The 25,869-nt window shown below is 39.3% G+C and overlaps 1 protein-coding gene across 6 annotated transcripts in view; it reads left to right on the forward strand.

Annotated features, from left to right (window-relative positions):
• Positions 1 to 25,869, forward strand: part of LOC108442582 — a 298,955-nt gene that overhangs the window by 217,033 nt on the left and 56,053 nt on the right. For all 6 annotated transcript variants that reach the window (XM_037531975.1, XM_037531973.1, XM_037531982.1 and 3 more), the window contains exon 6: positions 16,929 to 17,110. In XM_037531975.1, coding sequence (XP_037387872.1) covers positions 16,929 to 17,110 — 182 coding nt within the window. The remainder of the gene's footprint in view (positions 1 to 16,928; positions 17,111 to 25,869) is intronic.

Consider the following 25,869-nt stretch of genomic DNA (forward strand, 5'->3'; position numbering starts at 1 on the left):
TAAAATGTGGCACTACTAGTGTGTTCCATCTTTGTGTAAAAGTACTGTAATATGCATAATTTATCATAAAAAATTCTTTGATTATCAGGACATGATGTTTTTGTCATATCACCTACCTCTATGTCACTGTGAACCCACACTAGAAGGAGCTAATTACTATACAGGGCCCTACTGGCGATATCTCATATAAATAAAAACAATGCGTGGCTATGACTTAACATGTGGGAACGAGATCCTAATGCATGGCCATGACCTAGTAAGACGTGGGAATGGGATAAGTAAGTCATGGCCACAACTTAGTAAGGCATGGGAACGAGATCCTAATGCTTGGCCATGACCTAGTAAGACGTGGGAATGGGGTAAGTAAGTCTTGGCCACGACTTAGAAAGGCATGGGAATGAAAGTACCATACTAAGTCATGGTCATGCATTAGGATCATATTCCCATGCCGTTCTCAGTCGTGGTCATGACTTAATTATGTTGTTCCCACACCTTACTAAGTCGTGGCCATGACTTAGTAAGGCATGGGAATGAAAGTACCATACTAAGTCATGGTCATGCATTAGGATCATATTCCAATGCCGTTCTCAGTCGTGGTAATGACTTAATTATGTTGTTCCCACACCTTACTAAGTCGTGGCCATGACTTAATTATCTTGTTCCCACATTTTACTAAGCCGTGGCCATGCATTATTTTTATTTATACAGAATATCACCAGCGGGGCTCCATATTAGTATGTTTGCAGTAACAAACAGTGTTAAATTAAATCTGTATTATTTCAATTATGAAAATATGTATTTTCATGACTTAAAATGTATCTACAGTTAGAATAGAACCGAATTTAGGCCTAAGCATGTGCATTAGGTGGTATGATTGTGATTTTTTCACTGGAAAATATTGTTCTAATTATTTTTAGATATCACATAGCATGTTGTTAAGACATTTGGTGTTGTTAAGAAGAGTGTTTTATGTCAAACCATTAAATTATGCTGTTTATATTGAATTATGTAGACATTTTTAACCAGATGAAATTCCCCCTGCAAACATACAAAGAAAATATTTTGACAGACAGTGTTTGAACTATAGGCGTGAATTGGGGTCTGTCTGCGCGGGGCTAGCGAGTGCTGCATAGGCATCACCTTTGTTATCTGCGGGAAAGCTGTATTCACAGCAACGGATTGGTTTTCTCAGTTTTTCAAACACCGACACATGATACCCGCCTCACGTTTTCAACGCGACTTGTTCGAATCCTCAAACATCAGATAATTTCTCGCAGAGCAACACATTATGCTTCCCGAAAAACGCCCTAAGACACAAGAACCGTTTGCACTCGTTGCAGAAGCTAATGAGCCAGTCACTCAGTGGTACAACAGTAAAGTCACATGGAAAGAAAACTTTCATAACTGTTCAGAAAAAAGAGCAACTCAAAATGATACCATCATCAATATACACTGTCAACCAGCCTCTCCTCTCTGTCTGTTTATTCAGTTCATCTACTATTACTTGCAGTGTTAGTCCCAAAGACACAGAGTATAAATGAATAGACACACATCTGGTTATGTATATCAGATTATGATGTCATTAGAAATAATTATGATGTAAATAAATACTTGTAAACATAATATAACAGTCCCAGTATAATGGCCAAGTACAGCATATCGCCGCTGTGGAAACAATACCTCGATTGCTCATTTTTTCTTGTTTTTTAGTTTTTGTCATCATTTGATGGAGCTGCCGGGTAGAAGGAGAAGAGGTAGACCTCAGAGAAGGTTTGGATGTAGTTAAGGTGGACATGGAGATGGTTGGTGTGAAAGTAGAGGAGGCAATGGATAGGGCAAGATGGAGGCAGATGATCCACTGTGGCGACCCCAAAAGGGAGCAGCCGAAAGAAGAAGAAGAAGAGTTTTTGTCATCATTTGAAAATGCCTGTTGTCCTTTAGATTGTTTGTAAATTCTATGAGGAATGGACCAAAATAAATGACCCAAAATGACTGGGAAAAAAGTCTGGTTCCACTGGTTACACTAAAAGTGAAGTAGGTTTTTTTCCTTCTCCTGTAAAGTTACCATTTTGGAGATACAAGGTTTTTTCCTGACAGCAGCCAGATATATATTTCATAGAAAATCACACAACCAAGTGCAATATACTGCCATGCATCCTCCCAGCTCTGACATTCATGACCCCATTTCCTGCAGCTCAAACTCGGACATAACATGACCCATGAACTTCCACAATCCACCAGTCAACGTTCCAGTTCACCTGAATACTAACCCATTTCACATGTGACGCATGTCATATCGCTAGATCTAGTTTAGTATATAAGCCTGGGCTTTAGCATAGGGTCATTGTGACCTTTTGACTTTGGCTTTTTGTCTTTAGCCCTTTAGATGTGGTTGTCTGATATTGTTTGTTTGTCTTTTTCTGTATTTTGGCCTTTGACACCATCTGTCTATTCACTATGAGTACTTTCAAGTAAAGCCTCATTTATTGTTTTTATAGTTAGCGTCTATGGCTAAATTGACTCTTAAGAACCAAAACAAAAAGTGGTTCTTCTATGTCATTTTGCAAAGAACCCTTTTTGGCACCAGTATTTTTGAGTGCTGAATGGCTAATGTTGCCCATAAATTTACACTTTATTGATTCATTTTGCAAGGAAAACCGGTCAGTTTTCTTGCTTGACTATGCCCAGTCTGGGAAAAGTACTAGTTTGCCAGCAGGGCAGCATCACCTCAGGCAGTGAGGGGTTAAGTGCCTTACCAGAGGCACCGCCAGAAGCAACCATTCCCCGCAACCTTCCGGTTATTGACCCACTTTGCTTAGCACTAGTCCATCAGTTTTCCATACTGTTAGAAGTAATTTTACATCATTGTCATTTTAAACCTCCATAACTTTCCATTTGCCCATGGACAAACTGCCAAAAATCTTTGCCATCTGTATAGAAAACGTTCTCCATTGATTGCCAAAATGCCTTCGACTCTATGTGTAAATTACACTCATCTAAATTGCAGCTTCCTTTTGAAAGCTTGAGAAATGTTATAATGTTTCCTGACCTCCAGCACACGTTTCAGTCTTATGATGCTTCACTCAGATGCCGATGCATGTAAAACCTCGTAGATAATTTCACTTAAAGATTTCCTACAGGATTTCCCAGACAAATGTATTCTCTGTGTGCGACTGCACAAGTTTTGCATAATCTACTTCTGTTATAGAGCTTTGTACAAAAAAATCTGAAAATCTGAGCATATGAAAGCAGCTGCAGTAATGTGTGCATGTGTGTCAGTGAAGGACCCTCAGGGCCTCCTGGGTCTTACGAGAATTCTCTGTTCATTTTCTTATTGTATATAATCGTATATACAGTGTGCTGTATTGAAACAGTATGCATTGCAGTAATGCTTATTTCTTAAAGTTTTGTTTGGAAACAAAAAAGGTTAAAATCTTGACATGTCCAATGGAAAATGATCCAATCAGGTTTTTTTTCCCCATAATATCTAGGTTGATACAGTCAAGTGAGCTCTCCCATTGGTTAGAACTTCAGGAGCTGAACAGAAGACCTTACATGTTAGATTCACTACCAGCATAATTAAGAAGTGACAGTGTAATCAACTAACATGTTTACAATTATCGGAGAATGGGAGTCCAGGAGAGCACAGTTGGCCTTGCTATCTGGGTGGTTGGTGCTTTCCCCTGAGCGCATTCAGCTGTCCAATGATGTTGCGTTAGCGGCAGTTTGAAAAGATGTGGTGTTTCACAGGTCTTGGAGGAAGCCTGTGCTAGCCTTTGCCCCCCTAGCGCTGGTGGTATCGTGTGATTGTGGGAGTCCTAAATAGTGAGTGGAACTGGAACTGATTAGTTTGTTTATAACTGCTAATAATTATTGAATATTTATACATTGATAAATGGAACCATTTCAATTATTAACCACTTACTAAGTGACACATTCTTTTGAATGGTAGAAAGCTAATAGTTACTTTTAGTCTGTTATTAATAATTTGGTTATTAAGATGTCCTTTATTAATCCCATCCCTCCATCCATCATCATCCGCTTATCCAGGTCCGGGTTGCGGGGGCAGCAGCCTAAGCAAAGAGGCCCAGGCCTCCCTTTCCCCCGCCACCTCCTCCAGTTGTTCTGGACGGATACCGAGGCGTTCCAAAGACAGCTGAGAGATATAATCTCTCCAACATGTCCTGGGTCTTCCCCGGGGTCTCCTCCCCGTCGGACATGTCTGGAACACCTCCCTAGGGAGGCATCCAGAGGCCATCCTTACCAGATGCCTGAACCACCTCAACTGGCTTCTCTCAGCATGGAGGAGCAGCGGCTCTACTCGAAGCCTCTCCCGAATCGCCGAGTTTCTCACCCTATCTCTAAGGGAAAGCTCATTTCGGCCGCTTGTATCCGCGATCTCGTTCTTTCAGTCACTACCCAAAGCTCGTGATCATATTTGAGAGTCGGAACGTAGATTGACTGGTAAATTGACAGCTTCGCCTTCTGGCTCAGCTCTCTCTTCACCATGATGGACCGGTATAGGGTCCGCATTACTGCAGACGCCGCAGAAATCCGCCTGTCAACCTTTTTATTAATCCCACAAACAGGAAAATTTCACCTCCGCATTTAACCCATCCGTGCAGTGAAACACCACATACACACTAGTGAATACACACACTAGGGGCCAGTAAGCACACTTGCCTGGAGCGGTGGGCAGCCCTATCCACAGCGCCCAGGGAGCAGTTGGGGGTTAGGTGCCTAAAAACACTACCTTCCAGAATGCCTAGTGCTAATGGTAAAGTTTGGCAGAGGAGGGATATTGAGCTGGGTCTGTTTTGGGATTTGGACCTCTTAGTTCCTGTGAATGTTAATGTTACAGCTTACAAACACAAATATACCTCCATACTGTGGCAGCAGCTTGAAGAAACCCTTTCCTGTTCTAGCATGACTGTACTACACTGCACAAGGAGGAGCTAAATTAAATGTGTCAAATATCTGTTTAGTCTAGAACAGGCAAAAATGCTCATGTGCACCATTGATATCTTAGCACTAACATATAGTTGATCAAGTTTTGTACATTTATAGCCCAAAGCGAAAGGTCTAACTCCATTAGTCATGGCTCACTACTGGTGAACGAGTGTGAGATTCCTGAATTGGACCCATCTGGCGAAGTGGAAAGCAAATGAAATGGTCATTTTCAGTTTTGCTATCAAGGATACATTTGTTCATAGAGAACAGCTGGGCAATCACATCTAATGTGTCAGCACTGAAGTAGTATGAGTGTTTTGCAGTTGTTATGGGGTATGTTTTGACAATTTACGGTACATTTTGGCAAAAGAACAGAAAAAATGCATTCCTGATCCATATTCTACAGCTGATAAACATCTCCATAAGTTGCCATCCACATGATTTTAAAATGCATTGTCCAGAAGGATTTATACTCACACTGCTAATACACCTTCCCTTCTCCCCTCCACTTTCCTATTTGTAAGTGTTCTGGACTCTTACTAAATGGATGCAGATTTTATTCAAGCTATTTTCAACCGGTGGACAAGCTTTAGCCAGCTAGACACTTTTTTAATGACTCTGCTAACTCAATGTACCCCTCTCCACAGCAGCATAACGCCTCCTCTGCAGATAAGACCATTCGGCCACAGTTTTCCTAAGTCTCAGCCTGTCTCCGTCTCTCATTCTCTTACTCTTATCATGGGTGCCCTTACATTAATACGTGGCCATGTTTCTGTCATATTTTAATTCTTTAAATCAGCTTTGGTTCTGCCTCTTTCTTCCCGCGAGCATCTTCGTTCTACTGTATGCAGCCTTTGTATGTCTTAAATGTACCTGTTTCTCTCTCCCTCCCTCCTTCCCTCTTCCCCAGACTGATTGTATTGTATGTTTACTGAGCTAAAGCTATATTAAACCGCAGACCCCTAATTAACTCCTCCTGTCCATCACTCCCTGCTCTCCGTGACCCCGCTTTCCATTCGAGTAACAGTTTGCGCCGACAAATCCAGCTGAGGTCACCAAAACTAGTATATTTATCACATGAACAACACAGTCATATGGAAAAGGTTTGACAGCTCCAGTCAAATTACCTGTTTTGGTGAAGTTCTCTGTGAAAACGAGTTAACAGAGAAAATAATTTCCTTTATTTGCTGGAAAAAAACACGAACTAAAGGGGTGCCATAACTTTTGCACAGGCCACATTTCATGTGGGGGGGGTTCTCATCTACTCATAAAGCTGGACATTTCTCTGATCACTAAACCATGACTACTAGTTGGATGGTCATTGGAAACTAACGGATGTATCATGTAAACAAAACATGATGTTGGTCCTTGATAAGTTGCTTGTGTTCAAGTGGCCATTGGCTGTAAATAACAGTGGGAATCCCGCAGTTCCTTCTAGGCCTTCAGAGAATTGTGGGACCATGGAGCCCTGCTGGTGACATCCTGTAGAAATAAAAATAATGCGGCCATGACATAGTAAAGCATGGGAACGAGATAATTATGTCATGGCCACTACTTAGTAAGCCGTGCGGATGAGATCCTAGTGCATAGCCACAACTTAGTAAGGCATGGGCACGAGATCCTAATGCGTAACCATGACTTAGTAAGGCATGATCTCTTTCCCATGCCTTACTATGTTGTGGCCACAACTTAATTATCTCATTCCCACATCATACTAAGTCATTGCCATGCGTTGGCATCTTGTTTCCATCCATTAATAAGATGTGTCTAAGCATTATTACTATTTATATATATATATATATATATATATATATATATATACTATTACTATTTATGTGATGTCACTTGGGATGGCATTTTAAATATTTTATTTAAAATTTAAAATTTAAACTCACAATTTAAATCTTTCCACTTTAAACAAAGCAAAAACAAAAAACTTTCAAAGACACAAAAGCGATGGTAAAAACAAGAAAAGGAAAAAATACCAAAAATGTAAATACAAATGATTTTATGTCTCAAATAGATCAAAACAATCATTGTAAATATCTAAGATCTGATTACAGTTTTTTTAAATGTTTTCTATTGTTGAACTGATTCGGTAGAATGATCCATATATGCTCGGCTTGACTGCAGTTAATGTGAAAGCTGCTCAAGCTCACCACAGAAATGTATGACCCTCAGCCGTTCGAGGGCAACTTTCTTGCAGTAAACTCAGATTTCATGAATTCACTGACTGCATCGTTTACCTGCCTTTCAAGTTCAACTTGTGAGGTCAAGCTTGGAGATTCATGAGTTTGCGGGGATCATTGGAACAGACCAGAAAAATCGCTCCCTTTATTACACAGGCGAGGCCGGAGAATTTAGATGGATCTTTGAAGTGGGTTGGTGTAAGCGCAGCAGAGGCCTTCGATCGTTCCTCCTGAGTACAATTACAGTGGCCCAGTGGAACTGCAGCTGCGAGCCTCAGTGAATTGAGCCTGTTCCTCCACGCTGTTTCATCGGCCCGCTAAACCCTGGCCTCTGAAGGCCAGCGCAAATAATCGCGTCTGATCACACTGGGGCCTCGCCTGTTCACTTCTGTCCTTCCTCGGGCTTGATTTGTGATTTGGAGGGTGATAGGTGGACAGGGCTTGTGCTCCTGTGTGTGTATGTGTGAGTGTGTGTGTAAAGAAGAGCCTCTCTGTTTGAGGCTTGGGAAAATGATGAATGATTATGTGGCTAGCAGGGAGACGGTGTGAGAAGAAAGCTGAAAGTGACAGCAGACATGGTCACCGCTGCTTTCTATTCACTCACACTGCTGTTACTGGGTCTAACCCCTGCATGCGTATGTGTGTGTGTGTGTTTGTGGCCATAGATTTAGCTCTTTGTGGAGACCAAATGTCCCTTGGATGACAGAAAGCATGAACATATGTGAAGTTGTTTGACAGTTGGTTGCTCTGCATGAGGGTTTTTGTTTGGCAATAAAGGGACTTTTTTTTTGGAATAGTAAAAGAGCCAAAAGGTTTCCTCTTGGCTCCTGGGGTTAAAGTGGTATTCCAGGGTGAACTTGTGTTTTCTATACTGTTGTTTTATGTAATATTCTGTAGCATAGCATTATATCTCTCATCCTAATCAGTTTATTTACAATGTTTATTTACAACGCTGTCATGTTTTCCTTCAACGTTCTCTCACTACAATACCCAGCATACCCAAATTGAACTAAAGACCAGCAGTCAGGCTGCTGAACTTTAACCTCCTCTGCTGTCACTGCAGACTGGCAGGGTCATCTACAGAGCAGCACTAGTGGCTTGGTAATGAAGTAATATTGTTTTTTATTTGAGGGTCCCATTTCGTAGGGAGAGTTTCAACCACTAAAACTTGTAACTCAGTTTCAAAGGGCAAGGTGACACTTGAAAACAAGGGGTAGGGATAAGTAAGAAATGAAATTGGGTCATATTAAGGTGGGAACCAGGCGTGGATCAAGGTATCTGCTCCTTGGCACATGTAAGTAAGTAAGTAAGTAAGTCCTACCTGGCTACCTTATTTTTGGATAATCAGGGAATGTTTATGATATCACTGCATGCTACTTAATGGCTATGCAGCACCTCAACAGCACTATTCATTTATATCTTACCTCTGATGACTTTATACATGAAAGTTGACAGTTCACAGATCTGTTACCACCAAGGATGATGCTTTTTTTTTTTACTTTGGCAGCTGACATTGTATATTTGCCATTGCAAATGAGCATCCTCTTTGTTGAAATATCAGGTCTCACTTCTACAGGTCCCCAAACTTTCAAGTCAAAGTACAGTCATGAAGCTAGCTCACTGCTAAAAATCTAAAAGCTTGACCAAAGTAATGATGGGTAGTGGAACGCTTGCTCATCAGTGACAGGAGGAATAATTGAAGTGGACGTTTTCGAATGATGTGGAGAGTGTCAGTATTATGATTGGCTGTCACACAATGACAAATTAGCTCATTTTTTTGCTGTGCTGCTAGTAAATTTGCCACCACAAGTCAAAGCAGCTGTTTAGATTTTCTCCTAATCACTCAATCAAACTTTAAGCATGCCAATGTATGATGCATGTAGAAAACATTACATGAGTTACCACTTGCAAGAGAAAACAAGCCACATTAAACCAGAATATACTTTAGCTATCATCGGGCTATCATTAGCTAGCTTGTTTTTGCTGGTGTTTTCGTACTCTGGACATTAAAACGACCATTTTCTAGAGAAATTTGTGGGCTTTGCTGAAGAGCAGAACCAGGTGCACCTAGTCAGAGCTGGCATTTGAACCAGAAGCCTTCCAATTGGAGGCTCCAGCTCTCCTACAGCTAATCCACTGGCCACCCCAATAGTTGAGTACCCATGTTTGTGGCTGATTTCACTGCAATCCAGCATCAAACTTTTAATAAGTTGTCCCCAGATGCGTTTTCTCATTATGAGATCACGTAGGGGTGACTGGGCTTCAATGCTATGTCCCTCAGGAAGATGGAACATTGTGTTCTACTACTTCTAATTCTATTTTTCACCAAAAATACATTGAATTTTGTGTAAAGCAGTTAGTGATTAGTAAAATTAGTTAATACTTAATAATACTACTTAATCATTTGAAGACAAATACCAGTTATTCAGTTGCAATAACACATTTGGCCTCCTAGAGATTCCGACCTCCTCCTGTGTTCACCAGCTAATTCAAAAAACAGCCCGTCCCCAAATATCCACATTCAAGTGGTTGTTGTTTTCCAAAAACTCCTCCCACTTTCAAGATACATCATCAAAAAGGGAGTTTTCTGGTCTTAAAACCAAAAAAACCTCGCTCTAGAGGTTGTGGCACCGCTGTAAGAGGCAAGTAGGCGTGATTCGTGATTCCGAGTATACAATCACCCATATGTCCAGCTGGACACTGAAGGACGACCGACTGGCGAACCCTCCTGCTACCCACTTCAGAGCAGCTGCCCATGCCCCAGCTGCCACCACCTGCCTTGGACTTGTACATTCTTACAGTCCTGTTGAAACTTTGTCTTTTCCGAAAATAAATTAGATTTGATTACACGAGATGTAGCCATGGTTAAATTGGTCATTTTGGTTGGAGTATCGCTTTAAGGTCATATGACAGTCAAACTCTTGAATAGGAATACAAACCTGGGTGTGGTATTTAACCACTGTCTTTTGTGGGTATTGTTGCATATAAAACAGTAAACGACCTTGAGTGCACATGATTGTGTCTGTGTGGTATTTATCTGTCGTATTACTGGAATACTGTTGCATATGAATCAGTCCGACCTTGACTCTGTATTTGAGTGTGTGTGTGTGTGTGTGTAGGTGTGTGTGTGTAGGTGTGTGTGTGTGTGTGTGTGTGTGTGTGTGTGTGTGTGTGTGTGTGTGTGTGTGTGTGTGTGTGTGTGAGGTAACCATCCCACCTTCGCTTTATATTTTGATGAAAATAGCTCAGCCGAATTGGAGATATATGGTCTCTCTGCTTTCAAGTCGAGCCTCATCTCAGCCAACCGTCGCTCAAAGCAAGTGCTTGCGCCTGGTTTGGTGGAGTGACTGAGCGTTTTAATGTCACTGCAATAACACAGGACTGGTTTCTCCTCATAGACCTGTGGAACCCACTGCCCGTTTTTTTCCTCTGCTCACCCTAACTGGCCCTTCCACACAGCGGCAGCACTGGAAATTCAATAACGTCAGGCGGAGGCCTGACATGAACCCATGTAGATATGAGGAAGTCTAATATTCATGTATTCTTGACGATCTGAGCTGTTTGTAGTCTGGGGACACAGAGGAGCTTTAACTTTGACTTTGATCTCAGGCTGTTGTTTCTTTGTGTGGTTAAAGCTGTGAGCGGTGCTGTATAATATCACTGGTTATGATATTAAAAAAACAGACACTGAGGCCTTATTGAAGAAAGCTGTTAGTGACTGGATTATCATGTCTGTTGATATTCTTTTGTTAGGCCTCTGTCTCCTTCTCTCCTCCCTCCTTTCATAGCTGTTATTTTGCTGAACCTGGTTAAGGGGTTAAAATTGGAATTTGGAAACCGATGTAGGTTTGATGAAGTTAGCTTATATACTTAGCTCGCTAATCAACAAGGCACAACCATACCAAGCCAAATAGCTAGCGACTGACTAGCTAGTGAGCACCATTTATGCATGCTCTTAAAATCGACATATCTTGTTGAACATTTACACATTTTACTTTGCATCAAAATACGCTCAAACAGCACGAACAGCATGAGGCCACAATGTCTAGCCTTCCAAAAAACAGAAGAAGAAGTCGTAGCGCTCCGGTCATTCTCCAGGAATTGGTTATTGAGGAGCCTGGCCACTTTCTATTTCCCACATTGTATCAAAAACATGACTGCAAAATGCTAGAGGGTGCCTACGAGCGAGTCCTCAATAAAGGGGGTGGGTGTGGGGGGTGACAGATGGAGCTAATCTGCTAGAATTTAAATGTTAAAATAGTTTCTAATGACTTGCCCAGAACTTTCCTTTAATTTTAGAAAGTAAAATGATATATTTCACTAAAAGAACAAAGAAAACCTGAATGTTTCCTTTTTTTCTATGGCAAACAGGTTTCAGACAGTCCAATGCTAGCATTACCGCTACTGAGTGCGAATGGGTTTGTGACTTACTGACAAACTACATTGACTGTTTGTGCTTACTGACGTCATGAACATAAAAGAGGCGCCAGTTTAAACTCCTGTAACTTAAGTTAAGCGTGACTTTCCACAGTACTGTATTCATGATTTTAAAACAGATAGTTCCGGTCTTAAAATCTGACGATTCATGTTCGAAGCCATTGTAAATCCATGGTGTACACACATTTATGAAATTCTAACCTTTACAGCTAAATAGTCCATCATTTATCGAGTATGGATGTGTCTTAGTCCCTGCACCGTTGGGCTGCAGGATCCAGTATTTAAATTCCTACGTAGTGCACTATGTAGGGAGCAGGGAGCCGTTTGAAATTCAGCCCCAGCGTGAGCAGAGGGGCACCACTGGATTGATGCCAAATAAGACTTGTGGTGGTAATTTGGTGACCAAAAAGTACTTATAAAGCGACAGTTTGCATTAAAAAGTGCTGTTGTCATATGTTCACTGTTATATGACAAAAAATGTCATATATTAACATTAACTTGAAAATGTGTGTATTTTATCATATTTTGTGTTGGCCAGCATTTTATAAATGCAGTAAGCCAAGGGAGTTCATAAAGACCCCGTGCACATTGTGGTGAAAAACATGTTGCAGATCATCATAAATGCGACGCACATTCAGAAAACACGTTCATCAACATGGCTACACTTGAACAAACGCACTGCTGATCCATAAAACACATGAAATTTCAGAAACGCTGCAATGTCTTGAAAGAGAAATAGAAAGTGGTCTGAGGTCCGCTATGTATGCTAAGTACACCCTCCCTCCTTCTCTTCTATCTTCTGGCCTGAATAAAACACGCATTAAACCCAGAACTTCTCCATTATTCTAAGAGTGAATATTCTATGACTGGACATTTGTGCAGATTTGAATGGTGTGTGAATAATGTATGTGTTCCACACTAATCAAAAACAGTCCATTACAAAAATTCAACAGCCAAGATGCAAGAAACATTAGAGTTTTGGCCAGTTGCATACAGTATATTGATAAGCAGTCATGTGGCTAGTATTCATATTCACAGCTTGCTGCATGCTGGAGATGAAGGCATGGTGAAAGTAAGCATCATAATTATGGAGCTGGAACAAAAAAACTGGCACATTTTAATGTTGTGACAGCTTCTCCTAATGCAGATGAGGTGAGGCAAGGGGGCCCATGCATGAAATTTGCTTGGGGCGTCAGTCAGTCATGTAGATTTTGAACAAAATGGCAAAGAACCTAATCTCAGCTGTTACATTCAAAGCTGTGCAATCCAGCTCTAAAGATACAGTAGGACAGGAACGGTCTCCACACCTGTCATTTTTGATTCACTTTCACTAGATTAAGTGACCCTTCTTAGTCCCACAACGGGGAAGTTTCACCTCTGCATTTAACCCATCCGTGCAGTGAAACACCACATACACTCTAGTGAGCACACACACACTAGGGGGCAGTGAGCACACTTGCCCGGAGTGGTGGGCAGCCCAATCTGCAGTGGCCAGGGAGCAGTTGGGGGTTAGATGTCTTGCTCAAGGACACCTCAGGCATGTGCTGTCGGCTCCGGGGATTGAACCGGCAACCTTCCGGTCACGAGGCTGGTTCCCTAACCTCCAGCCCATGACTGTCCCCCGAAAAGAATAGCAACCGCTAGCTTACATATTTCCCTCTTACATCAGTCTCCGCACACAAACATACCCTAAAAAAACCAGCAATTTGCAGCAATGCCTTTTTTGATGGATATCAAATGTGTGGCGTTCACAGTTTAACACAAGAAAAATACCTCTGAGCTTTGCAGCAAGGGGCACTATAGAGACAAGCAATCTTGAACAAGCTGTCTTGTACTGTCAGCATACTTTTGTCTGGTGAGCTGTAATCGCAGACCAGCAGTTTGATGAGCTCCTTGTAAATGTGTTCAGGATACATCATTGCCTCTTCGTTCCAGTAGAACAAGGAAAGCAGCATGTTGATATGTTAAGTTTTGAGCTCATTTTACAGGTGGAATCCTGGCCACTTCCTATTTCTCTCATTAAATCAAAATCATGCAAAATGCTAGAAGGTGCCCTCAAGCGAGTCATCAATGGGTGAATGGAGTTGCTGTTCACCATTTTTGCTAGACTTTTCTTTAGTTTTGGGAAGTAGAAGGATGTATTTTCTTGTGAAATGAAGGGAAACTTAGCTGTATCCTGATTTTATACAGCAAACAGATTTTGTAGGATGCTAGCATTTGGGGGGCAGTCATGGGCTGGAGGTTAGGGAACTGTCGAACTGTGACCGGAAGGTTGCCAGTTCGATCCCCAGCACCGACAGTCCGTGACTGAGGTGTCCTTGAGCAAGACACCTAACCCCCAATTGCTCCCTGGGCGCCATGGATAGGCCCACCGCTCCGGGCAAGTGTGCTCACTGCCCTCTAGTGTGTGTGTATTCACTAGCGTGTATGTGGTGTTTCACTTCACGGATGGGTTAAATCCAGAGGTGGAATTTCCCTGTTTGTGGGATCAAAAAAAGTATCACTGAACTTACTGCTACTGAGTGCTGATTGGTTGGCGAGTGGAGCAGCTCATTAGGTGAGTGAAATAGTTTTCACCCGCTGACATCTTGATCTTGGTCTTGAGCTGTTAGAAAGATCTACAACTGCAGTTTAAAAGCATTCTTTAATATAACAGCAGTGCTGAAATATTTTATGCTGCTTTCTCTTTAAAAAATGATTTAGCATTTACAATTTATGGTTTTTCATAAAAGCTCCATAGCATCTCATTCATTTTGGACTCACTCGGGCGCACCCTCTAATGTGTTACAAACCCAGGAGACATTATTGAGTGGCTATTCCTCTCTCTACACATTCTGTTGTTATTGTAGATGTTTTGATTTGTTCTTTATCGCCCCCTTCAGTACTGAGTGGTTTAACCCCCACAGTAACGTGAGAAAGATTGTTGACTTGGCACAGCAGGACTGTGTCTTTGCAAAGGCATTGTAAATTGCATGGGTGTACTTTCATTGAGTATGTTTTCAGTCTAGCAGTGGGTGAAAATTATGGAGTTGTACTCTGGCTCAGCCAGACGTACCCATGCGTCAGCCAATAATAGACAATGTGAGGCAGGGTTACAGTCAGTAAAGTCAATGTTGAACTAACTAAAAGTGAAACTGCGCATTGCTGTCAATGGCGAACAATGATTACTAGAGCTTGGCCTTCAATTCAGGCCATAAGTGAAAACTCCACCTCTACTGCTGATTTCTGCTAGCACCTCAATGGGATTTTTAAAATAGCTTAGTGCTAAGCTAAACTACCATTTGGCAGTTCTAAATTAAACACAGACATTTGAAGCTTGTAGCAGGCATTACCACATATATTTACCCATATATATATAACAGTTTTACAGTGACTCTTTCAGTAAAAATCCCTGATATAGAGCTGCTGACATTGCATTGGTTAAGCTAGTGCTGGTATTCAGTCAGTCACATATCTAGGACTTCCAGACAGCCAAGAGTGACATTTTTTGCTGTTGAAATTGGTTCCATCCATTTGAAATCAGTATGTGATTGGTTGATTCCACTGTCACTTCCTTATTATATTGATAGCTAATCTAACATGTAAGACTTTCTGTTCAGCTCCTGAAGGCCTAACTAATGGGAGGCAGCATGGCTATATCATACTTGATACGAGAGGGAAAAAAATTCTGACTGGACATTTTTTGATTGGCCGATTCCAGAATGTAACCCTTTTGTTTCCAATCAAAACTTGAAATAAGAGCATTTCTACTAAATTGCAGTCTAAAAACAATTTGACTACTGTTACATACATGTAATAGTTCCTATAAATCAGAGAAGGTCTAGGATTCCCCTCTGTATGAGCTGTGTAGTTCAACTCTAAAGATATAATGGCTACTGGTCTGGTCAAAACTCACAATTGTCATTATATTTTATTGTTTACTTTTAAAACAAACAAAAACATAATTTTTCAAGCTTAAAGTCATGCAGATGTGGAGAAGAAGTGTGATTTCTGTGATTTTGACTGTGGCATGATAGTATTTCTATAACTGCTGCTCTCCTGAAATATTCACACAGTTGTCTCTAGAGTTTACTCAGAATGGTATGAGCTGGTGAGCAGAAAAGCATGTTCAAATGAACAATGTGTCAAAGCTTAAGGTGGATGGGCTACAACAGCAGAAGACCATGTTGGGTTTCGCTTCTTTCAGCCAATAACAGAAAGCTGAGGCTGCGCTATAGCTGGACAGCTGAGGACTGGATGTAGTCTGGTCTGATGAATCTCAATTTCTGCTGAGGCAAACAGATTTTAGGCCGCAGCAGCATGAATCTATAAACTCAACCTGCCATGTGTCCACAGTCCAGGCTGGTGGAGGTGGTGTAATGGTGTGGGGAATGTTCTTCTTGGCACACTTTTGCCCCAATCAGTCATCGCTTGAATGCTATTTGAGTATTGTTGCTGACCATGGCCACAATTTACCTATCTTCGAAAGGCTTCTTCCAGCATGATTATGACAAAGCAAGAGTCTCAAACTGGTTTCTTGAACATGATATTGAGTTCAGTGTTCTCCTAATCTCTGGATCTGAATCTGACAGAACATCTTTGGGATGTGGTAGTACAGGAGACATACAGCATGGAAGTGCACCAGAAAATTCTGCAGGAATTGTGTGATGCAATCATGCCAATATGAACCAGAATCTCCAAGGAATTTTTCTAACATCTTGTGGAATCAATGCCATAAAGAATTAAGGCAGTTTTTTGATCAAAGGGAGGCCAGTATTAGTATAGTCTTCCATAAAGTGGTCAATGAATGTCTTGGGTTTAAACAGATCATAACATAATCTATGTAAGTATATACGTCAGCATATAATATATTTTCTTTACTGTGCAACTGCAGTTGGAGCTCATTTGCTAGAACACTCTGTATATGCTTAGTGTTTCAGTTCAGTCACACTGCAGGTAAAACCTGGGAAAAGTGGTAGAATGGATTGAATGGGGTGTACCAGTGACAAAACACATACAGAGAGCCACAATCACAGAGTCTGACAGTACGGCAGTGAATCAGCACACCGGAGAGTTAATGTGCTGATTTAATGGAGGGCTTGGTAAGGGAAGGTCACTGCGCGGTGGTATTAGCGAGGAGAAAGCCATGGGATCCAGTTGCCAATCATCCGAGCCTGACAGCCGAGCTTGTTAGTCACACAAAAGGACGAAAGGAGACGTTCTGATTTGCTGAAAGCTTTGATGTGACTGCCGGTGTGCGTCTGAAATCTTTTCTTGTCTCTAACTTGTCTGGCTTTTGTCCTTCTGTTTTGGTCTCTCTCTCTCTCTCTCTCTCTCTCTCTCTCTCTCTCTCTCTCTCTCTCTCTCGCTCAGGCACCTGGCTCTTCTCTGTCTCCGAGTTGGCTGTGCCGGGGGCGGAGGTGGGCCGGATCTCGGCAACAGATGCTGACCTGGGAGAGAATGCCAAGCTGGAATATACCATTCTGGAGGGTGAGTCGGGGGACACCTTCAACATTACCGGAGTGAACCAAGAGGCCATCATCATCCTCAACAAGGTGGGAAACTACAGCCACATTCAAACGTTTGCAATCACTTGTCGTTTCCAAGCTGTATACCAAAAATGTGATCTTAGCAAATGAGAATGTCTTAATATATCTTGTATATAAGATTTACATCTCATATTTCTCATTATAACATCATTGTAGGAATATTATAAGATTTACTTATTTCTAACTCATGGGCTGTGGGTTAGGGAACCAGCCCTGTGACCAGAAGGTTGCTGGTTCGATCCCCTTGACTGAAGTACCCTTGAGCAAGGCACCTAAACCCCGATTGCTCCCCAGGCGCCCAGGCTGCCCACTGCTCCGGGCAAGTGTGCTCACTGTGCCCTAGTGTGTGTGTTCACTAGTGTGCGTGTATGTGGGTTTTTCACTGCACGGATGGGTTAAATGCAGAGGTCTAATTTCACAGTGTGCAAACACAGAGACAAATGGCTGTAAATTCTATTCTATTCTACAAATAAATTGTTTTATATGCATTATTTCTTGAAACAAGTAAAGTTATCGGTCAGTACAAGACACTTTCGGTAAAAGAAATTAAATTAGAAAATGAGTATAAATGTTTAGCAAAGTCTTATAGTCTTACAAGTATTCCTACAACAATCTTAAATATGAATATTAACGATATTTAAGGTGGGTTCTCTTGCAAGGATATCATTATTTGCAGTGTAATGTATTTGGACACAATAAGAAGAAATTAAATGATAAATATAAATATGCTGTAATCTATTTAAAGTCCATTTTGTCAAGTTTCACTGTAGGTCCATAAATATCCAGACACTTCACTCAAGCAGCTTGTATAATCTCCATAGAAAAGCACCCATAGAATTGAAAGCTCTGAAACAGCAGTATGAGCCTTAGCTCACTATGCTTAATGCCAAGCATTGTCTAGAGGGGTGCAAAGCCCACAACTGCCCCCACTGCCCAACCAGCACTGGGCTATGGAGCAGTGCATCTACGTTCTCTGACAGAGCTCCATCCAATAGCTTTGGGGAGTTACAGTCAACCATAACTAACAATCCAACATTAGTTCCTGACCTCACTAATGCTCTTGCAGCTAAATGCAATCCAATTCTCATAGCGATGTTCAATATATAGTGTATGATCCTTTGATTCCAGAAGAAACTTTGGATAAGCAGGTGTCTACACACTTTTGGATGTGTGGGGTTAGTTTTGGGGGACTGGTTAATCATGTTTGAAAAGGGAAGCGAAGAAAACTACCAAAAGGACATCCATTAGCATGCAATTGTCAGTAGTACACACATTAGCCAGTTTTTTAGATAATTAAAATAAATATTCAAATAATACAATTTAGCCACTAATTTGTTTTCAGCCATGCTAACTTACATTCCATGTGCAAACAGGCTTATTGTCAGACAGTGTTGATGAGTGCACCATCAACCCCTACTTTGAGCTTTGCCTTTGTTCCCCCCATAAAAGCCTACAATCCCACCACATTCACATTCTTGCCACAAGATCACATCCAGCTAGGCTAAGTGTGTAGTTATCCACTATGCTAGGCATTTTTTACATGTAGATGTGCTAAATTGTGTCTTTGCCAAGAAAACCTTGTTGGAAGGAGGAATTGTGCTATGCTAGCTAACACCACGCATGTATTTATTAGCCTACATATCAGTGGCTGGAACCATTGATAATGGTGAAAACCTCGTATCTCCATTTTTGTCGTTTTTCAGTTTTTAACAAAATTTAAAAGTGCCCGTTGGCCTGTATTTATTGTCTGTAAATTTCATGCTGAATGGACCAAAACAAATGGCCTAAAATGACTTGGAAAAAAGTTTGGTTCCATTGCCTTACATTAAAAGTAAAGAAGGTTTTTTTCTTTTCCTGTAAAGTTATCATTTTGGAGATACAAGATTTTGCTCAGACAACAACATGAAAATGACATAAAAATCTGAATACTGAGCTGATGAGGCTGGGGATATAATGCTGTGCTACAGAATATTACATAAGATGATAAATGCTTTTCAAATGCTAACATTATGCTGGAAGGCCCCTTTAACCTGAGACACTTTGCTTCTTTTACCCGCCCCTTACCGTTTCGTTCCTGAGGTGTTGGATTGGTTTAGAAATTTGACACTCAGTTTGTTGCCACCTTAGTAAGTTGACATTCCCACCCAGATTTAGCTCAGAAATTCTCCTTGTTGTCCCCAGACATTCTCATTGGGAAATCACGTCTGGCCTCGTGAGATCATCTACAGCTCAGGTCATAATCTAAAAATGCTTTTACTAATTATTTGAAACATAATGTTATATTAGCATCATATTAGAGATTCTAATGACTTCTAAGTGAGATATTGTGTTAATATGAAAATGGCTCATTTGAATCATGTCACATTTTTCTGTTGAAACTGAGTGAATGATTGAGTAAGCGAGGGTAGGCAAGAATAAGCGCAGGGGTCAGAAGGAACATCACGCAGCAGGTTATGGGAGGGTGTAGGAGGGCCAGGTTATGTGCTTGCTCTGCCAGATGTCGTGAGCTAGCGGGCTGCTTGTGGGAAAAAAAAAGGTTGATGAAGAAGTCAGTGTGGGAACGAGTGCCGCACTCACAGTGAGTCAGACCAGTTGAATCAGCTCTTTCTCAATCTGTGAGAAAAATCTGTTCATGTTTCTAAGTGTGTTTGCATGTGTGTCAGGGCTGCACAGTACATTGCTAGTAAACTCTTATAGCAGTATGGGCCTTTGTAGCACTGATATCTATAGCTGTCACTATTGATGATATTAGTAATAAAAGGTTCTGCCTAGGGCTGCACACTATTGACATACAAGGTGATGTTTGAATTTGTTTTCAGCAATGCTAACTTACTTTACATCCATGTGCCAACGACGGGCTTATTTATTATATTAACTTTATGCTTGAAATACTATGACTTGATCAAAATATCACACTGTATGACTTTTTATCTCAAAATATTTCAACTCTATTCTTGAAATATATGACTTTATTCTCAAAATATTACTTTATTCTCAAAACATTATGACTATCACAATATTACACTATTTGACTTTTTATCTCAAAATACTACTTTATTCTTGAAATATTTGACTTTATTCTCAAAATATTACAACTTTATTCTCAAAACATTATGACTCTCAAAATATCACACAGCATGAAATTTTTATCTCAAAATTTTACTTTATTCTTGAAATATATGACTTTATTCTCAAAATATTACAACTTTATTCTCGAAATATTATGACTATCAAAATATCACACAGCACGACATTTTATCTCAAAATTTGACTTTATTTTTGAACTATTTGACTTTATTCTCAAAATATTACAACTTTATTCTCAAAATATTATGACTATCAAAATATCACACAGCATGACATTTTATCTCAAAATTTTACTTTATTCTTGAAATATTTGACTTTATTCTTGAAATATTTGACTTTATTCTCGAAATATTACAACTTTATTCTCAAAATATTATGATTATCACAATAGTACACTATTTGACTTTTTATCTCAAAATTTTACTTTATTCTTGAAATATATGACTTTATTCTCAAAATATTACAACTTGATTCACAAAATATTATGACTATTCTCAAAATATCACACCGTACTTTTTATCTCAAAATATTATTACTTTATTCTTGAAAAGTATGACTTTATTCTCAAAATATTACAACTTTATTTTCAAAACATTATGACTATCAAAATATTACACTATTTGACTTTTTATCTCAAAATTTTACTTTATTCTTGAAATATATGACTTTATTCTCAAAATATTACAACTTTATTCTCAAAACATTATGACTATCAAAATATCACATAGCACGACATTTTATCTCAAAATTTTACTTTATTCTTGAAATATATGACTTTATTCTCAAAATATTACAACTTTATTCTCAAAATATTATGACTATCACATTATTACACTATTTGACTTTTTATCTCAGAATATTACTTTATTCTATATATGACTTTATTCTCAAAATATTACAACTTTATTCTCAAAACACTGACTTTATCAAAATATCACACAATACAAATTTTTATCTTGAAATATTACAACTTGATTAACAAAATATTATGACTATTCTCAAAATATCACACCGTACTTTTTATCTCAAAATATTATTACTTTATTCTTGAAAAGTATGACTTTATTCTCAAAATATTACAACTTTATTCTCAAAACATTATGACCATCAAAATATCATACTATACGACTTTTTATCTCAAAATATTAAGACTTTGTTCTTGAAATATATGACTTTATTCTCAAAATATTAGAACTTTATTCTCGAAAGATTGACTTTATCAAAATATTACATGATACAACTTTTTATCTTGAAGTATTACAACTTTATTCTTGAAATGTTGTGACTTTATCAAAACATCATACCGTACAACTTTTTATCACACATCTTATAATGTTAGTGCTTCTGATGTAGACATTGACTTGTCTTTTTTGTTGGGATCCAGGTTATTTAGTGAAATGTGTAGCATTAGCCCACAGCAGAAGCAACATGCTGTGTTGTTTTTGGCTCATGGTTAAAGCTGGGAGGTGAAGGTGGGCGTCGTAAGAATGTTAACCCCTTAAAATCCAGGCTTATTACATACTAAGGCTCATTCAGTAACTACATGGACTCCAAAGCAAACTGGTTGAACTATTCTTAGAACATGGTTTAACAACCCACATGTTAAGAAGAGCCATTTTGTCCTTTTTAACAAAAATCAAACCATCTTGGGAGCCATGTTATTTTTTGTCCATTTTACCATTTTGGCTGTAAGTATGTCTCAGTGTGTGCTAATGTACTAACGTAGGATAAAAAATAACATAAAAATGCAGACTTACTTGCTTTGCTTTAAGCTGTAGCTCAGATGTAGCTGCTTTTCTCGCATCTCTGGCAGGAAATAGTTTCTCAATGTTCAACTTTTTGCAGGCTGAAGTCAGCTTGTCCTTTGCAGCTTCATGATGGAATTTTTCCGTTACACCTTAAATGGTGCCTGAGGCGGCAGAAGGTAACTGCTACCCCAATTAAGGTGGGGAGAATACGAACAAGGAGCAGGCAAATGACAATCTGACTTCAGCTTCACATCTTTTTAGTGTTTGACAGTGTCTTGTTGCAGACTAAACATATCAGGACACCAGCTGGAGTGATTAGAAATGCAAGTAAGGCCATTTGTCTCCAAATTATCACTGCTAGCAAAATTAAATCTTTCAATTTACCTTACTACTAGCTACTAGCTAGGCAAGACTGTTGTCTGATAACCAGCAGTCTGTGCGCTGGGTGAATTAGCAGGTGTAGGCTCCATTAACTCCAGTATTTAAGGCAGTTTATTGTTAAAACTGTGTTAGAACGATCAGCAGAGCTTTATTTTACTGTAAAGGAGGATTATTGTATTTTTACCTACAGATCTAATTCTGCTGTGGAGCCGCAACAGGAGAGTAAAGGAGCTGCGTGCAGTTATAGAAGAGTGGAATAAAATTTTGGGCCTGCTGTCGGGCCCTGGCCTTTTACAGGGTTAAAACAGAACAAAACTGTCCGTAGCTGTGTTCAGTGGAAATGAGATATGAGAACCTCAAATACAGTCACATGCAAGTTTCAATCAATCAATCAATCAATCAATCAACCTTTTTTTTGACTCAAAATAATAACTACATTTAATCATTTTAAATTAAAGGAAAGTTTAAAATAACAGTGATAAAAATAGAACTTGAGATTTAAATGGTAAGAAATTAAGATCAAAAAGAGATAAGAAATGAGTTAATAGTACAATATCACAAATTAAAAAAGTAATGATTAAAAAAAACCTTAAAAATAAAATGAGAGGAAATAAATAAATAAAAAGAGATAAAGAACTAAGGAGAACTAACACAAAAATAAAAGTTACGAATAAATATGATTAAGTAAAACAGGTCCAGGCTGTCTGTAGGAGGTTTGATATTAAAAGTTTAAAATGACTGAGTGACACCAGTGAGCCGAGTTTTAGTGTGTCCTGTAGTGAATTCCAGCTCACTGGTGCTGTGACTAAAAGCAGATTTTCCCAGTTCAGTAAAAACTCTTGGTACCTGGCAGCTGATCCAATTACTAGAGTGAGTCTGATAATTACTGTTATTTGTATTCATCAATGAAGTGATATATTCTGGCAAATGACCGGAGAGAGTCTTATAAATAAAAATCAATGTGTTTCCCTTCGTACCGTTAAAGAGGGCCACCCAACTTTCGCATACAGCTCACAGTGGTGAGTTCTGTACGGATCTCCAGTGATGAACCTCAGGGCAGAGTGATAAAGGGCAAAGTTTAAACACCCTTGGTCAAATTATGTGTTTTGTTGATTTTGTAAGTAAAAGCTTTCTAAGTCAGCACATAGTGTACAAACTTAAACATGGATATTTTTACATTTACAGCAGTATTTGGCTGACGCTCTTATCCAGAACGAATTAGTTTGATCATTTTACACAGGAAGGCGAAGGTAGTGTTGGGAGTCTTGCCCAAGGACTCTTATTGGTATGGTGTAGGGTGTTTACCCAGGTGGGGAACCCCAATCTACAGCGTAGAAGGCAGAGGTGTTACCCACTACACCAACCACTATGCAGAAATACAGTTCAAACTGTAATTCATGGATAAGTAATAAGGACTGACCCAGGTTCTGTTTCTGTTTAGAACTGAAAATAAAAAACACCAGAGACACGTGAAATACAGCCGCTGAAGTTGCTGCAGCAGTTTTGGAAAACAGCAACGAAGATGATGGAGCAATTTGATATGAAACATATGAGTATCATGTTATGTGCGAGTGCCTTTAATATCAAATTAAGAACATATACACAAATTCAAGAAATGCCCTTCTAACCCCAGAGAGTTAAGATACAGGAAAACACAACTCCTTGTACATGAAGCATTTTATGTTTGTTTTGTGAGTCTGTCAATTTCAGCAAATAATTATGCATCAACTTTTGCAAACTTTTGCATTATGACTTTGAGTAAACTTGCAAAATAAGAATAAACGTCAGTTCACATTTAAAAAGGTACATACATGTATCCTCCCATAGATCCCTGAGCACAACTCCTATAACAGAAGACTGTCATATGTAAATAAGCCCTCTAATAACAAATCTCAATTTATTGTATGCCTAATAACATGCATATCAGTTTCATCGGTTGAGTTCCAGACAGCTTTTTATATGTGTGTTGATAATTCAACACGTGATTCAACAATGGCCGATAATTTTGGTGAGTAATAATGCAGGCCAAAGTCTTTAATCTTTTTGCATCAAGGTGTTTTTAATATATTCCAAATGGTATCACATTCGCAATATGTAGCAATATGATAACAATATGGTGTCATATTCATATCACGCGTTCCTGCTGTGTGGAGATGAGGCGCTGTCATCAGATCTGCAGAGGAAAAGATTGAGGCTGATTAGCAGTGACATGTTGTGTTGCGTGTCACGTGTGAATCTAATGAGACGTCGCTTTCCAATAAACAGCATTCGTCTCCGTGGTGATGAACTTTTTCATAGATGTCAGTTTCTGCTGGCCTGAGCAGGCGCACATGGCAACACATACACACATGTTCTTATACAATGTCAACACATGCACTCACTAATCTGGGCCATTCTACAGAAGCGTCCACTTTTCTATCTATCCATCGGTGTCACTGGTGCTGCCAGTTCTCATTGGTGTTACACATAAGAAAGGTAACACCGGTGACATCTTTAATGAAAAATGTATTTTACAAAATAACTGCGGCAGAGCATCAAATCACATGTTGTCAGTCATGGAATATCCACTAAAATACATAATCCATTTGTATCCTATTTTTCACAATTACGTAAGAAAGAAGTAGGTCGCACCGGTGACGTCATCTAAAAGCTTCATATGAAATCATGAGCTAAATGACGAGACACGGTGGATTCACCATGTGCTTTTCTTCATAGGTCCTCAGAAAACAGGTAAAAAGAAGTCGTGATGTCATCTGTGTGACTTTTAAAATAAGAGATTTTTTCTTACACAGTAACACCAGTGACTTGACTCCTGGGGAAATTTCATTATATATTTTATAATATATATTTTTTTTCTTGATGTCATTTAAATCATATGTTTCATAGTCATGTATAGATTATTGTAGTTAAAATAATCTGTAGTTAAAATTTTGGCAGAAAAAAGTTTTTTTTTTCCCTTCAAAATACGGCCCTCACCCTTTACACATGACTGTGGGGACAAGCACTTTTGTGGTGCTTGGAATTCTAAATAATTGATTTAAAAACAAATGTTGATAAATTGATGGCTAAAGAAGGTGTGATTGTAAAAATAACATTGTTCTATTGGAAAATGTAAAAAAAATGTAACCTTAACATGTTTTCAAGTATAATATATCTGTAAATGTTAGGGACACAAAATGGATGTTTCTGTAGAATAACCCATCTGCAGAAACTCAGATTTAGTCAGTAATCTGATCAATGCATTTACATGCACTTGATTCATCAGATAACGTGAAAACTCTGGGTCTTCATGGGTGAGGCAGTAATCGGATTTCTGCTTTGCAACCAGCCAATAAACTCACAAAAGAACACGTGACGTAAATGTAAAGTAAAACTTAAATTCATGTAATGTAATGTAAAAAAACCCATCCCAACACTTAGCCTGAAAAAATAAACGTACATCATTTAGAAGATGAAAAATATTTAAATCTCTCATTTCGTTGAGAATGTAGTTTCAGCATCGCTCAAAAAGTGTTTTGCTCTGTCTTGTAGCAGCACTCCTTTTCAGTG

The sequence above is a fragment of the Pygocentrus nattereri genome, chromosome 2 (genome assembly GCF_015220715.1).
Source record: "Pygocentrus nattereri isolate fPygNat1 chromosome 2, fPygNat1.pri, whole genome shotgun sequence".
Taxonomy (NCBI): domain Eukaryota; kingdom Metazoa; phylum Chordata; class Actinopteri; order Characiformes; family Serrasalmidae; genus Pygocentrus; species Pygocentrus nattereri.